Source organism: Chlamydotis macqueenii, chromosome 14 (assembly GCF_036417535.1).
Source record: "Chlamydotis macqueenii isolate bChlMac1 chromosome 14, bChlMac1.mat, whole genome shotgun sequence".
Taxonomy (NCBI): Eukaryota; Metazoa; Chordata; class Aves; order Otidiformes; family Otididae; genus Chlamydotis; species Chlamydotis macqueenii.
The window spans coordinates 9,340,378-9,355,941 of record NC_141569.1 but is presented as its reverse complement, the minus strand read 5'-3'; the positions used below and the strand labels follow the sequence as shown (position 1 = coordinate 9,355,941).

The window sequence follows — 15,564 nt, the reverse complement described above, 5'->3', positions numbered from 1 at the left end:
GAAAAACTCCTTTCATTAGAGGCACCATGGTAGCTCGCCCCTTTGAATGGCAGCACAGCTTCTCAGGGGCTCCGCGGGCAGGGTGGGCACAGCCCTGTTTCCGCTCTGGGTAAGGCTTTATTCTGACAGATAGCGTCTCACAAACAAAATAAGGAGCTAATGGCTTCAAAGCCCTTCCAGGAATCCTGACGTGCTGCCGACACAGAAGGCTGCTTTCTGCTTGCAAGGGAAGAGCCTCCTCTCCATCGTGCAGCCAGGTGCTGTGCAGAGACCCACAGCCTGCTCCCCGCTCCCGGCGTGGGACAGACACCCGGGCTGCCTGGCACAGGACTGCCAGGACAGGCCAGCCTGGAGAGCTGCCGGAGGGGAATCTTGGCGCTAGAGAAAATCCAGTTTTTCAGCATAAACTCTGTCCCTCCCCACCATGCCTGTGTCCTGGGACAGCATTCCTCTGCACGCTCAGCCACCACAGGACCAAGCCGGAGAGCAAGTGGTGAGGGATGGGCAGCTGGTGGGAGCCCCGTATGTGCGTGGTTTCTCTGTGGCAAGGAGGGACCAGCCTGGGGGCCACAGGAGCTGGTGGCAGGGCTGGTGGCAGTGAGTAGGTGACCAGGCAGGGCAGCGTGCAGGATTGAAGATAGGGCAGCAGGCAGGGTAGGGGGCAGAGTGGCAGCCAGGGCTGGACTGGAGGCAGGGCAGTGGGCAGCGCAGCAGGCAGTGCAGGGCATCAGGCGGGGCTGGACCGGAGGGAGGGCATCAGGCAGGGCTGGTGGCAGGGCATCATGTAGGGCCGGACGGGAGGCAGGGCAGCGGGCAGTGCAGGGCATCATGCAGGGCCGGACGGGAGGCAGGGCAGCGGGCAGCAGATGGCGGCGGTGCCGAGGCGGCGCAGCCCGCAGCCGCCCCCCGGGGCCGAGCCAGGCCGCCGCCGCCCCCCGCACACCGCCCCGCGCTCCCGTGCACCGCTCCGCGCTGCCCCGCGCTGCCCCGCCCGGCGCGGCCGTCCGCGGGCTGAGCCGCCGGGGCGGGGCGGGGCGCTGCGCGGCGCGGCGCGTCCCCCGCCGCGGTTCCACACGCCGCTATAAGAGGAGCGGCCGCGGCCGCGCTCCGCAGTGCATGGCAGAGCCCGGGCCGGGACGGCGCGGCCCCGCCGGGACCCTCCCCCGGGCCGGTGCCGGGCGTTCCCCCTCCCGCCTCGCCCCCTCTCAGCCGCCGGCACCCTTGACCTTGCCATCCGGGAGCGAGAGCCGCGGGGACCGCCGCGCTGGGTCGCGGGGCTGCCTTGGGATGCGCTAGCCGGCGGGTGGCACAGAAATATTTACCCTAGGAAGGAGAGAGGGGCAACCCCTTCCCGCTGAAGGGGGGAAAGAGGATTTAAAGAGCATCTTTGCCGCCTTTGTTGGATGAGAAGGACAGAGGAGGACCAGCAAGATGAGCACTAGCAGTAAGTATGGTTTTCCCTTGCCTTTGCTATAGGAATGGTGCTGATATTGTGCTGATCTGGCTGGGAGGAATTGGAAAGAGAATGTCACAACAGGGTTGACAAGCCTAATGGGATGGTTCCTTTTTTTTTTTATTTTCCTGCCTGCCTTTTGCTTTCTGACAGGGTCTGGCTTTGCTGGCCCTTCTTTCATATGGGCTAAGCCACGGTGCTTATCTCCACTTCTTGGCTTGTATTTTCGAGGTTTGGAGGGCAGATCATGGACTAAAATGTCGATGTGCAACATGGTGAGGGGGAGCCAGCTCTGATGGGCAGCAGGCTCACTTGCTGATGCTACTGCCTATGTATAAATGGACATGGGGGGAACAGCTGATGGGGAACAGGAGTAGGGTAAGGAGAGACCCAGAAACCAGGGACCCGGGCAAAGCACAGGTGCTGTACAGAAAAACATGTATCTTCTGCAGCTGGGGTGGATGTGGGTGTTTCTATTGTGTGTGTGTATGAGAGACAGGGACAGAGGCACTCATGCACTATGTATGAATTTCTAAAGAAGCAGAGCTTGGAAATGTGCTGCGTAAGATGAGGACTGGCACCTGGTACTAGGCTGGTTACTTCTGGTTTTGTGTCCTTGTTGCAAAGTCTGAAAAGATTGATCAGGTTTGATCAAGTCACAATCAATTCCTTTTTCCTCGCTGACATGATGTGTGACAGCTGTACCCACTTCCCTAGCACAGCTTTGGTCCATTCCTTTAAAAGCAGTGAGCCCCCAGCAAAAGGAGTTGATGCTGATGGCCACCTGAGGGTTTTCCTCCTGGGATAACCTGCCCAAGGAGGGTGTCCTCCCTGCTGTGGGTCTTAGAGGCTGTGTGAAGTGAGGGGGGGGGGCTCCCCTGGGCAAAAAGTGGCAGAGCAGTGATTTCTCCATTTCACTGGCATGTTGAGGTTTCTCAATCTGAGGGCTTGGGGTGGTGCCCAAGCAAAACACCGTGAAAAATTCCTTGGCATGCTGCAAGGCAACAGAACAGGTGATTCCAGCTCTGTTGGGCTGTGTCAGAGAGGAGAAAACTTTCCAGGTGCCCTCTGCTCAAGCCACACCTGGGACAGGAGGTAGCCCCTCTCCCAGGAGCGTGGGGCTGGCAGTGCCCGGGTAGGAAACAATAGGGACTGATTCCTTCTGAGCCTGCTGGCTGCCTGGTAACAAAGGGTCCTCCCTCTGCCTCGCTGGGTGATGAGCTCAGGTCCGGTGCAGAGGGCTGGGATGGTGCATGGTGCCCGCTGGGGTCAATGACCACAGTGGTCAGGTGGGGCTATGCAGCTTCCTCTAAGCCAATTTTGACAAATGTGTGTTGGTTCCTTTTGGGATTCTTTTCCAGCTCTTAATAGCTAGCTTGGCTGCTGATGGTTATAAGGGCTGTTTATACTCCTGGTGTGGCATAACCATCTGATTGCACCACAAAACTCCTTTATCGAGTCTTCCCCCACACAGAGAGGTGCCAGCAAACCCAAATGTGCTGCCTGCCTGTTGCTCTGGCATGACTCACGGGAGGAGGCCACTGGGCAGGCAGCAAGTGCAGGGCTGGGAGGTGCTCCTTCTGCCAGTGCCTTGCTCTGTGACCTTGGGCACATCACTTGGCCATGCTTCAGCTTCTGGATTTGGCAGCAGCAGGCTGCCACTGTGGCTGTTGCCCAGCCCTTTGGATGGCTTTGCAATCTTTACCTTAATATTGCCATTACGTGTTCCTAAGTAGGCATGTGTTTTAGTGAAGGTTTGGGAACTTTGTAACATCTGGTGATCATTTCCTGTGCTGTAGGTTGATTACTTCTGGATTACTTGTGGTTCCTTTGGGACCATATCTGGTGCAAGGGTGATGGAAACACTGCAGGGCAGTGGGCTCTGCCCTGTTAGGCTTCCAGGCTTTTTCCCAGTAACCAAGGGGCTCAAAGCAGGGCTTGCCATACCCAAATGCTGGTTCATGTCTGTTGTCAGCAATGGCATGATCCTCTCCTAGCTGGTTCTGTGAGCAAGGCACAGCATGAGGAGCCACCTCTTCCATCAGTGTGTTCTGTAGCTGGTGTGAATGTTGCCAAAAGCTGTCTCCCCTCTTGCTGCTGCCTCGCCCAGTACTGTGCATCCCTACACAGCCTGTATCCCTCAGGTCTGTGTGCCTGCGAGGCAAAAAGGAGCCCAGGGGCCTTGTGTCAGTGCCCTCTGTGCCATCCTGATTTCACCCCACCAACGCTACCTGGCAGTGACCTGCAATGGCTTTGGCAGCCCTTTGCTAGCAGCTCGGTGCCACTTGTTGGTCAGTGAGGTGCCCCAGCCCTGCTTGCAGCTCTGCCTCCCAGGCATGGCCAGCTCTGCTGCTCTCTGCATTGATTGTTTTGCTGGTTGGTTGTGTGTTTTTCTTCTGCCCAGCACCTGTAGTGACTGAGGGCTCAGATGCAATGGGGTCCAGTCAGCAGGCTCAGATGCACTCCAGCCTCCCAAATCTGATCTCTTCTGGTGCCCAGGACCCTGCCTGTGTGGGTGTGAGGACAGGAGGAGATGCAGGCAGTGGAGAAGGATGGATGATGAAGCCAAATTGGGCATAGGGTGATGACCTACAGGCATACCTGTGGGTGCAGTAGTAAAGTTTGGGGCTGGCAAATGAATGAATGATGGCATTTTATCCTCAGCTGTACATCTCATCTGTGAATTCCCACATTCCTTTCCATTTTAGTCGGTGCATTTTGATAACCCTTCTGTCCTGTCTGAAGCTGATGTGAGACAGGAAACCTGGGGCTGTGGGCCACTGCTGGCCTCAAGCCATGCTCTTGTGCAGTACTACTGGTGAGACCTCTGGGGAGCTCTGTGCAGGATTTGCAGGTGCTCTTCATGCACAGCACGAAGGAGTCTCACCTGCCCTTGCTGAGGGGACAGGGGTTTGCTTTTCAACCTGATGTGGGTCCCAGGGCTGGAGGCCCTGTGTCATCTCCTCTCCTGTGATGCGGGGAAGGCAAAGCCATATGGAAATCTTGCTTTTAAGAGGAAGAGGAAAAGGCCCTCGATCTTGGGTGTAAACTCATATCCTGAGGCTGCAGAGCAGATTGGGTGGCCCTGAGGGTGTGAGGGTTATGCTGGCTGAGAAGCCAGCCCCTCCTCCCGGGCTCACCAGGTGTGCAGCGAGCACACACATTTGGAGGGCACGATGTTTATATTTACATTAGCTATGCTATTTATACCTCCCACTCCGGCTAGCACTGCTAATTGGTTGCAAATAGATTCATACATTCATAAACAGGTCTATTAGTACTGTGCTGTGTTTCTGTTGAAGCTGGATCCTGTAGTACAAACCCTTGCTCAGGAGAACATCCCTTAAAGTCACCCTCTGAAATACCCTGGGCTCACCCCCTCCCTCAGGAACTGGCCTGGTGCTGGGAGGCTAACGTGGCCAACGCTGGGCTTGTGCTCATTGAAAGGCAAAAGGTTGAGGCTGTCAGCTGCCCTGGGGATTTAAGACTCTGAAATGAGTGTGAATGATACCTTCTGCTGCTGGGAAGGCAGCCACTAGGTTTGGGTGCTGCAGGTCCACGCAGTGAGTATGGGCTGTGAGTAGAATTGTAGAATGGTTTGGGTTGGAAGGCCATCTAGTCCAACCCCCCTGCAAGGACCAAGGACATCTCCGAGCAGATCAGGTTGCTCAGAGCCTCATCCATCCTGGCCTTAAATGTTTCCAGGGATGAGGCATCCACCACCTCTCTGGGCAACCTGTGCCAGTGTTCCACCACATTCAGTGTAAAAAAAAAAAAAAAATTCCTAATATCTAATCTGAATCTACCTCTGTCTGTTTTGAAACCATTGCCCCTTGTCCCAGCCCCTTGAGTAGGGTCACCCTTGTGGGACCCATGGGAGGTGGCATTTATATGTTTTCTCTTCTGGTCCAGCTCTATTGGGGTGTGAGGGGGTATGCTGAAAGTCTTGGCACTGGTCTTGTCAGGAACAAGATGTTATAGGCCATCCTGGTCTGAGCAAAGACACTCGCAGCTCCTGGAGGAGGTTAAACCCTGGTTGAACTCCTGGGTTGAATCTGGTTTGGCTGGATCTGGGTTGCAACAGGTGACTGAAACTGGTTTGCAAACTAGAGATCCTCCAGACACCCTTCTGTCTCCAACAGGCATCCTGCAGACAGAAACCAGAATCTGTCCCCATGCAAGTTAATTTAGAGCACGGGCAAAACCAGTGCCATTTATCCCCATCCTCTTCCCTGGAAGCAGCTGACAGCCTGTTGGAGCACAGAGAGCTCTGGCAGAGGGCTTGGTGTGCGAGGTGGAAAGTTTCCCCAGACTATCCCAACCCCTGGCACCTCTCAAATTCCTGCTCAGAGGCTCCACTAGGCTCAGAAATCTGGGGAAGGAGACATGAGGAAAGGCTGGCCGGCTAAGCATTTGGGCAGGAAGGCTTCATGACAGATACTGATGAATGCAGCATGCTTGCTTGGTTATTTTTTGTCTTTCCTAAATCATGCTCCCTGTTACACAGTGATCCACTAAGCATAATTACCCAGTAATCTCTAGGCACGTGTGGTTACAAGGTGTTTACCAGCAAACTCTGTTAAGCCCCTGTGTAATTAAGGAGGAATCACGTGGTGCCGCACACCTCCGGGAGCTCCAGCCCTGCCCTGTTCAGCTCATCAGGCAGGGTGATTCACCGGGTCTCCCCACCCAGTGGGGCAGGACCTGCTGAGGACAACACGGTGTTGCTGCTGTGTTCAGGAGTTCAGAGAGCCCAGAGGGATCAGTCCATCAGTGTGATGAGCAGTGTTAGTGTCTTCACTGTGAAGTGACTCTAGTTTTTGCAGGAGCGGCACCAGGCCTGGGGTGTTATGGTACAGATGAACCTTTTCAGTCATAGCACTCATGGTTCTTGGTCAATGCTGGTTCCTGTTTTGTCTTTGCAATGCTGGAGGCTGCCACAGGCATACAGTGGATGGAGGACAAAGCACAGCTCCAGTGAGGGAGGACCCAGCAGAGTGGGACGGTGCCCAGATCAATGGTGTTGCTGCCTTGGCCCTGGGGACTTGGTGAGATGGGCTCTGGCTCTGGATGAGCCCCTGTGTTCCTCATCCCTGCTCTCCCCCAAGAGCTGGTGGACAGGGTCTTCACATGCAGTTGGGAAAGAGGCAGGTCTCCAAGCAGAGCTCTTCCTTCTTGATCAGGTTATCATGGAGGTGGCTTGTAGAAGGGGGGGAGGTCTCAGGAAGGCTGAAGTAGACTTGGAGTTCAAAGCATGGGTGCAGGTGGGACAGAGAAGAAAGGAGGGACATAAATGCAGGACAGAGTCTTGCAAGAGATGAAAAGCTACCTTCTTAGTATGTTCTCCAAAACCAGCCATGAATATTACCTAGTGTCCATGCCTCTCCAAGGAGGGCTCTAGCACTTAGTTTTGCAGAGCTGGGGCACCAAAGGGTACTCCGGGCTCTCCACCCACATCTTGGTCCTCTCGATTCACACCCAAGCCTGACTCTGCTGCCGCAAACAACCTGATACAAATTGTCCCCTCTGTTCTCTGGGCAGCCTAGGGAAGGGACAGTCATTCATTGCTTTCACTTTGGTGCCAGAAAATTCAGAGCCCAGGCAGCTTCTCTCTGTCCTCAGGCTGGTAGATGGACTCTGTCCTCTCCCTGAGCTTTGTTCGGGCTCCCCTGCAAACCATCTTTCTTGGCAGCTTGCCCTTTGAAGAGCAGAAGCCATGGAAAGTGGCCCTGCAGGCTGATGAAGTGCATGCTGTAAAGTCAGTTGAAGCAATCGAATTATTTCAAAGGCCTGCCATACTCTTATAAAATAAATAGCAAGTTTTCTAATGACAAAGTGACGATCAGTTTAGCCAGATAATTGTATTTGTGATGCCAGAAGGCTGGACTAACGACAAGCTGTCCTATGAACAGCAAGGAGTCAGCATGGTGCTGCCTTTGCTCTCTGCAAAGCTGTGAAGGAGTGAAGGCAAACCCACAAAGTTCCTGCCAGACCCTGCAGTTCTGTCGTGATGGTGCCATAATGAAGTGGCTGGAACATCTAATTAGATATTTTTAGAGTAAATACATCAGTGCCTCTCAGTTGTGAGCACTGCAGCACCTCTGGAAAACATCCTGGGGGTAGACTGTTGATGGCAAGGACTCAGGTTGGAGAGTGGTGGGAGAAGGAGGGGGTTTTGCAGGACGAAAGGGGATTGGGAGTGACCACAGTAGCCGCAGCGAAGGCAGAGCCCAAGTCCAGATATTGCAGGTCCAGGAAGTTTGCTTGTGAGTAGTTCATGGCAGGGAAGGTGGCTCTTGCTTGGAGGACAACCTAGGCTGCCCCAAGATCTCCTGTGCCCAGCCTTTCTACCTCTTGAGTCTGTAGGTTCAGTAAATCACTGGGGAATTAGAAGAGCTTGAGTGGACTGATGTACAGCCCTGATGGACATGCCTTGCTTTCTAGAAGAAGGTGGTCTGAAGCTTAGGAGGACCAAACTGATCTAGCATGGCAGCAAACTTGGGTGCTCAGCTCCTGTGTATTTGATGGTGGCTTAGGTTTTTGGTAGGCCATAGTTTATACATGCGTTTTTCATCTAGTCAGTCTTCTGAATGCTTTATTAGTATTGGTCATAAGCCCTGGGCTGGGAATTTATGTGCCTTCTCTGCTGCCTGGGGCGGAGATCTGAAAGAAAAAAGGAGCTGGTACTATGGTTTCCTTATGCGGTCTTTCTGACCTTCCTTTCTTCTTACCTGTTTTACTGTGGCAAAGTCCTCTGACTCCCAAGCATCACTTGTTTTTTCTGTTTGTGGACATTTTTACTCCACTTCCATTTTGAAGCATCTTGTTTCTGAGACTTGGACAAGTGGGAAAGTCCTTGGTGGGGAAGGTTTCTCTGAGGAACAGGACAGTGTAAGAGTGGAGCATGTGTTTGAGGGTTTGAAGCAGTCCTGTTGGCTTCTGTGTTCTTTCTTGGCAACAAGTGGCACATTTTGGAGAGTACCATATTGCTGTGGGGCACGACAGGCTTTGCTGGTGCAATGCCAGCCCCAGAGCCCTTCCTCAACTTGAGTCCACTGCAATCTCAGTTCAAGTGTCAGGGTTTGACCTGTTCTCACAGGAGTACATTGTACAATAGTTTCTCAGATACTTGCAGCTGGGCTGCAGTTTGCAGCTGGATGAGACAAGCGTAAACTAGAACAGGATTCCAAGCGTGAGCTCCCAAAGAGCGTGTGCCAGGCTCTGCGGCCCAGCACCTCTCACGAACGCCCTTGTAGCACCTTGCTCATGAAAGCACGTTGCAAGGCCCTGCTCGTTCTTCCCAGCATCTGTGGTTTGTACCAACTGACTCTGAGAACCTTGCTGCTTTTCTCTTGGTGTCCATCCCCCTGCCAGCCTTGGAGACCCCTTTGTGCAGCGGTGTCCCAGGGAGGACTGCCCAGCCCAGCGACACTTGCTTGCGAAGGGGAGCTATTTTTAAAGCAGCTGGAGGACCGGGCGGGTTGTTCCCTGGCTCAGCGACACTTGCTGGGACATGTTGGGTGCTGTGGTGAGGATCTCCCTGTCACAGCTGCTCCCCAGCCCAGATTCTCAACAGAGGCAGGGAGCGTCCTGGCAGGGTGGCTGTGTTTTACCTCCTGCTCAAGGACCTCTCCCTGCTAAAGGCTTTAGAAGAGGGGAAGGGAGAGAAGTGCTGTTTGAAACCCATTTTTGTTGCATGTCAGGGGCTGCAGCCCATCCAAACCTCAGAGCTGGGGGAGGGGGGGGGCAGCTGCCTGGCTCAAGAAAATGGGAGATGGGGCAGGTGGAGGAGAGGTGCCAGAGCCCCTCCAGAGGTGGTGCAGAGTCAGCTTGCTCAAACAGACCAGCTCAAACACAGCCCAGGTAGGGCAGCAGCCTGCCTGGGGCCGTGGGAGCCAGGTCTGGGCTGGCTGGTGTGCTGTGCAGCTGGGCACCAGCCTTTCCTGCCATGTGAGCAGGCAGCTCTGCTCCGGATTTTCCGTCTCTCTGCTGGTATTGCAGCAGTCCTGAGAGTGTGATAGAGCACAGGCTTCCCCAGCTCTCCTCTGTGCTCGCACTGCCTCTCGCCTGCGCTCAGATCACAGCACAGTGCTGGTCCCTGCAGCCACCTCCCACCCTGTGCTGTGCTGGGGTGGTGGGGTGCCCCCTACGTCACACTGCTCCCCCTCTGCCTCAGCACCTTCTGCATCAGCTCCTGGTCCTTGGAGGATGAAGAAAGTGGCGCAAGGTAGGATGAGCTCCATCTAACCTCCTCCTGCTATAAATAGCTGCATCACCCAAGCGTTGTCTGAGTGATGTGACCGGGTTCAGGCTCCTGGAGACTTGCTGCCTCCCTTGCAGACAAACCCAACAATTGGTCATCAGAGCCAATGGAAAAGGGCTCCCATGGGTCCTGCTGGTGACGAGGAGCATGTCATTGCGTTAGCGCGTGGCAGGACACCTCTCAGGTTATGCACAGCCTAATCCCATCTGGCAGCTGCTGAGGCTGGTGTCTGGCAGCTGGCAGCAGCAGCCAGACAGCTGGCACAGGGAGCCTTCCCCCTCCAGTAAAGACTTGGCAACTTGTGTTCAGCCCTTGCCGAGCTGTGCTGGGGCACAGGTGGCATGGATGGTCCAGGGCAAGGGGGTATCTTTGGTACATCCGTCGGGTCTCCAGCCAGACCTTTGGGAGGAAAGGGGAAGGCAGCTCTTCTGGAGGGAATAACCAGACTGGGGAGAGAAGTGGTTTACATGGTGCTGGTGGAATGCCCGTGTGGTCCCTGAATGCTCCTTCACTCCTTCCATCCAGGCTGGGCTGGAGTTGATCAGGAAACCTTGGTCCTGTTTATCCAGACTGTTGCCAGAGAGATTCAGTTCTTGGGGCAGGCTGTGCCTTTGGAAGGTAATTTTGCTGGCAGCACCAAAATATCCCCCACCTCTTGACCACCAACCAGCATGGGAACCAAGCAGTACAGCAGCTTAAATGTGCATGGGCATGCAAGGATAAACACAGCCATCTTCTCAGCAAGGAAGCCCTCCTTCCTCTGACAGCAGATGCTAAGGCATGAAGCTGGATGATCCCCAGCTCAGAGCCTTTTATTCTGTGCACAAAACCATCCCTTCATACACCCACAAATGCTACTTGAGAGGACTTGCACTGTTGCCTCACCATCTGGCCCAGTTACTCTCTTGGGAGACGAGTGGGTTGGACCTGATCCTTCCCCTCTGGGACATGAGGTGCCTGGCAGTGCTGACCAGGGAGAGCCCAGGGACTGAGTTTGGATGTTCTCCCCTCCTCTGCTTTTGAAAAAAGAAAAGTCACTGCCAGCGTGGTGAGTTATGTGGTGATGACGGCTCGTGATGGGTTACATATAAAATCCCTCGCATCCCTGAGGATGCTACCAGTTGAAAGCTTTTATGGCATTTTAAAAATAGCCACAGAGGGGGAGAGAATGAGAAGATGGATAGGTAGGTGGATCCCTAATAAGGAGAGAAGAGGAAACAGCTAGAGAGGGAATGGAAAGACTTTAGTGAACGGCATGTGAGTGATTACTGAGGGAGGGGGTGGTGTGGTCATACCGAGCCGCTGAGCTGCATGCCCAGCGGGAACGGGAAATCCTATAAAAAGCCTGGCTGTGAGATGTGCCCCTTGCACGTGCTGGGGAGAGAGATGGGGTGAGCATCAGCTCAGGCTGTCTCTCCTACAGATGCTGGCTGCGTTCTACAAGTAGCCGTTAAAAATAATCCATGACTCTTGGATGGCTGGGCTGGGCTGGCTGCTGCTGCTTTTGCGTGATTCCCCGAACAGCTCCAGGCTCATCTGTGCACCTCTCCCTGCCTCCAGGCTCAGGCTGATGGCCTCTTCTGGAAGCTGATGGATGAGGTTGGTCCAGGTCCCGTCTTTCCCCAAGGTGGCCTTTCCCACCCAGGCTGTGCTCCAAGAAAGATGCTGAGAGCTACCTCTCCTCTTTCTGCTGCATGACAGCTTGCAGCACCCAGAGCCAGGACCTGGTGGGTCTGGGGCTGTGGCAGAGCTGTGGTGGCTGGGTGAGGGTGCACAGCCCCCATGCCTGGCTGGAGCAGCGGTCCCAGAGCTGCTGGCAGGAGGTCCCTTCAGCCGGGACAGCCCTGCTGTGCCTTGCATCACTGCCAGCACGGCGTCTCCTTGGTCCTGGGAAGCGGCTCCAGGCCCTTCCCTGTGCTTGTGGCAGCTCTCCCCATCTCTCAGGGAAGATTACACGGAGTGTCTCCAAGAAATGTTAATTGCTTTGGCTTGTGCTTGGCACAGCAGAGCCACTGGGCATTCAGAGCTCTTAGTCAGCTTAGAGATCTGCCAGATCCTTCCTCTCCTTCCCTTGGAGAGCTTGCAGAGGTCTGCTGTGGCGGTTGCTGATCCCCACATCCCCGGGCCCCAGCTGAGCTGCGGGCTTGCACCCAAGCTGGCCCAGACCCGTGGTCCCAAATACCCGGCGGCACGAGCGTGCTCTCGTTGGGGTGTTGGAGCCTTGGGGTGAAACACCCCAAGCTCAGCCTCCGGCAGGCACAGCACAGGGTCAGATGCTGTGCTGGAGGAAGGGTCGCTGGAGCGACAGCAGGGGTCTCCCATCCTGAGGGATGAGGATGGAGCTCGTGCTATGGCAGAAGCCATTGGCACTGCTCTGCTGTCTGTCCTCGCGGACCCCTCAGCTGCTGCGGCGTGCCCCTGCTCTGCCACTCGCAATTAAAGCTCTGCGCAGCCGGGCTTGTGTGGTGCAGGCTGATGGGCATTCCTTGGCTTTGCCCCTGCTCAAACTGCAGAGAAACAAAAATGCTTCTAACAAGACTTCTCTGTCAAACTTGCCAGCCTGTCACTTCCAGGCTGTCTCCCTCTTGCTTGGTTTCTTGTCCTTCTTTTTTTTTTTTTTTTTTTTCGTTGTTGTCAGCTAGGCAAGCACCCAGGGAAGCAGAGGCTGGTGATGGGTTCTCCCTGCCTGGCTCTGGGTTGGGGAACAGTGAAGCTGGAGAGCATGTGCCACCTGGTCCTTGCACTGGCCTCTAGCAAGGGGTTGCTGCTGATCTCGCTGTATTTCTTAGTGCCGGGTGCCTCCTGCCCTGGCTCATTTCTGCTGACTCTGCAGAGCTTCTCACCTGGTCTGAAACGAAACTTCTGGAGGAGCAGTGGGTGGTTCTGAGCCAGCAGCATGGTCCTTGCTAGCAAGCGCCTGTTACTCTCCCCAGGGCAGGGGGTACCCCCAGTCCCTGCTCCCACCTTGCCATCCTGTTGCTGGGCTGCTGCGAGAGCATCCCGCGGGCGTGTGGCAGAGCAGGGCTGGCCAAGAGAGGTCATCTGCGGCTGCCCCAGCCCTCGCTCCCCGCTTGCCTGGTCAGGTGGCATAAAGGGTCCAGTTTGGGCAATCATTTTGTTCCTTGGCAGGCAGTTTTTGGCTCATTTAAGCCAAAAGCATGCACAACAAAGCACATGTTCATTTTCCACCGTTGAAAGGCGACTTGTTCCCTGGAAAGTGCCAGCTCTGCTGGGCCCGTTGATTGCCTGTTAATTGCCTCTAATGAGGAGCTGGGAGATGTGGCTTCCAGAGGCTGTTGGGGACAGACTGTCGCTTCGGCTTGGGAGGGGCATCTCAGCGGGGAAGGGAACTGTGACCTCGGTGCGGGTGAATTGAGCTGCATGACTGGGTTTGTTACTGGAGAATGCCCCAGTTCCTGTGCCTATGGCATGGGGTGGCAGTGCTTAGCCCTGACTCCAGAGCAGAGAGCGTGGAGGGTTAAGAGGATCTCTGGTGCTTACTGTACACAGATGGATTTATTTACGTATATATAGCAGGGAGGTGGGATAGGGAGGGCTAAATCTCTGTGGCTGGCCCATGTTGGGAGGATGGGGCTGCCGGGCAGCAAGACCTGATGCCAGAGCTTGGCCGTTCGCCTCCAGCCTGACGGTTGAGGACTGTTTTTCCCCTGGCCCTGATGAAAGGCACCGAAGGCTTTTAGCAGGAGACAGCCACGTCTGCCTGCCTGCTGCTTCCCGCACTGGCAGCCCCCCCATCCTTTTGAAGTCAAGTTTCTGGGCGTACACAGGAGCTGAGGAGAGCGCGAGTGCGGGAAGGAGGAGGGGAGAGGATTACGTCTGTGCCAAAACCCCTGATACGCTCATGGGAGTTTATTGTTCTAGATGTGCCTTGTCCTGCCGTGTCCCTAGGCTGGTTTGTCCCTGCTCAGCACTGAGCCCTGCTTGGAGCCTCTTGGCCCCAGTGCCCCAGGCCACCCCATGTCCTGCCAGCGAAGGCTCAGGACATGACTGGGGGGGATATTAAGGTACAGGGGCATGTTTCAGCTGCCCAAGCAGCCCTGTGCCACAGTGGGGTTGGGCTCTTCTCTCCCACAGCAGCAGCTCTCCTGGTGCCCATCACCTGCTGCCCTACTCTGGTTGCTCCTGTAGCATCTGCGTTAATTACTTTGGTGGTTTCTCTCTTCTTCTCTTTGCTAAAATGGCTGTGCTGTGTCACCCCCTCCTTTTTCTAGGAGTTTTCTCAGGTTTTCTCCCATTCCTGCCAGGCTCTTGTGTACAGCCAGCCCCACCGAGCACCTCCTGCTCCCTGGGTACCCGCTCTCGTCCCTGTGATGGGTGGGCTGAGGCACCACCCTGGCACTCGCTCTGCAAAAGGCTGTTGCTGTGTTTACCATTCAGCTGTCATGAGGGCGGCTCAGCAGAGGGGAGCTTCCCTATGGGATTTGTTATTTCATTAGAATAAACAGCCAAGTGGGATGTTATTTTTCCATTCCAGCTGAGATGTTGTAGTTGCTGCTTTTTGACCCAAACCCTGATGTCTATGTTTTTTAATTCTCTGCCTTTAATGAAGTGGGACAGAGAGGTGAGAGCGGAGCATGCTTTGGCAGTGGATGCAGCTCATTCCTGCAGTACAAGGGCTTATGTCAGAGTATTTGTCGTTGTGCCTCTGCCTCCTGCTCTGGCCTCGGGTCAGGGTTCAGGTGAGCCCTGAGCCATATGACAAATTATACTTTGTACCCCGCTGCCTCCATGCTCCTTCCACAATCAGCCGTGGAGATGGCCCATCATTGTGGGGCTGGGGCTGGCTATTGCTGTGATGAGTCCTGTCCTCCATGTGAGGGTCTTGGCAATGTGGCCTCCAAAATGCCTTCTTGAGGGTTCAGAGGATGCAGGCAGCCCTGCTCTGGGTGGGAAGGAGCAGGACAAGGGAAACAGCTAGTGGCAGAAGGAAGGTGCTGAATAACCTGGCCCCAGACCCCCATGTATCCATCACCTTAAGGCTCACTTCAGTTTGGGGTGTGAGAGCCGCTTCAGGGTGTGGCAGGGCTCCTTGCAGCCTCCTGGGTCTCTAGCAGGGTGCTGCCTGCCTGCGCCACAGCAGGACGTCCCGCAGCACAGCCCCGGGCTGCCTGCCTGGGAACTGGTGAGGGGACGTGCTGTGTGCTGGAGGGACCCTTTGCTGGGACAGCCACAGTGGCGCTGACGGACAAGGTCTTGGTGGTGCACGCCCTGCGTCACCTTGCTGAAGGTCTTCCCAAGGTGAGCAGCCTAAAAGCAGCTCTTCTTTCTTTTCCACAATGCCTGTGCTTTCCCAGCCCATTGCTCCCTCCTGCCCCAGCCTTCGCTCCGTTACTTTAGACTGTTTCCATTCCCTTTTTGGCTCCCTCCCCCTTCCTTTCTTCTCTCTTTCCTTTTTCTCTCTGTTTCTCTCCTATCAGCTTTGTTCACCCTGGCTGTGTACTGAGGTTGCCATGGTGACTGCCAGAGCATCTCTGCATCCTGGAGTAGTGGTCCTGTGCCTGCTCTGGCCATGGGGAGTGGCAAGGCACCCTTCAGCCCTCTCAAAGGGGACACCTACCACCTCTTCCCAGGGATGGAAGTCTGTGGAGACATCCCAGCAACACCTCCTGGTGTCCAGGGAGGGGACAGGTCAGGGCATGGGGTATGCCTTGCCAGCCCATGATTAGGCCACGCAGCACCTTGTGCTGGGGGAGGCGCTGGCAAGGCTGGCTGTGTGGCACAGCTTTATTCTCCTCTCGCTACCAGAACTGTTCATCTTCAATAAATATGTTTTTAATGAGCAAGTGCTACTTAAGGAAAATATAGGAGCTGCTGCAGCCCGAGCAGT

General features: G+C 55.2%; 1 protein-coding gene across 1 annotated transcript in view; it reads left to right on the top strand.

The window, feature by feature from the left end:
• Window positions 1–959: 959 nt before the first annotated feature.
• ABLIM3 (actin binding LIM protein family member 3) overlaps window positions 960–15,564 on the top strand; it is a 52,878-nt gene continuing 38,273 nt past the window's right edge. The window contains exon 1 of the mRNA XM_086758911.1: window positions 960–1,444. Coding sequence (XP_086615037.1) covers window positions 1,432–1,444 — 13 coding nt within the window. The 5' untranslated portion in view covers window positions 960–1,431. The remainder of the gene's footprint in view (window positions 1,445–15,564) is intronic.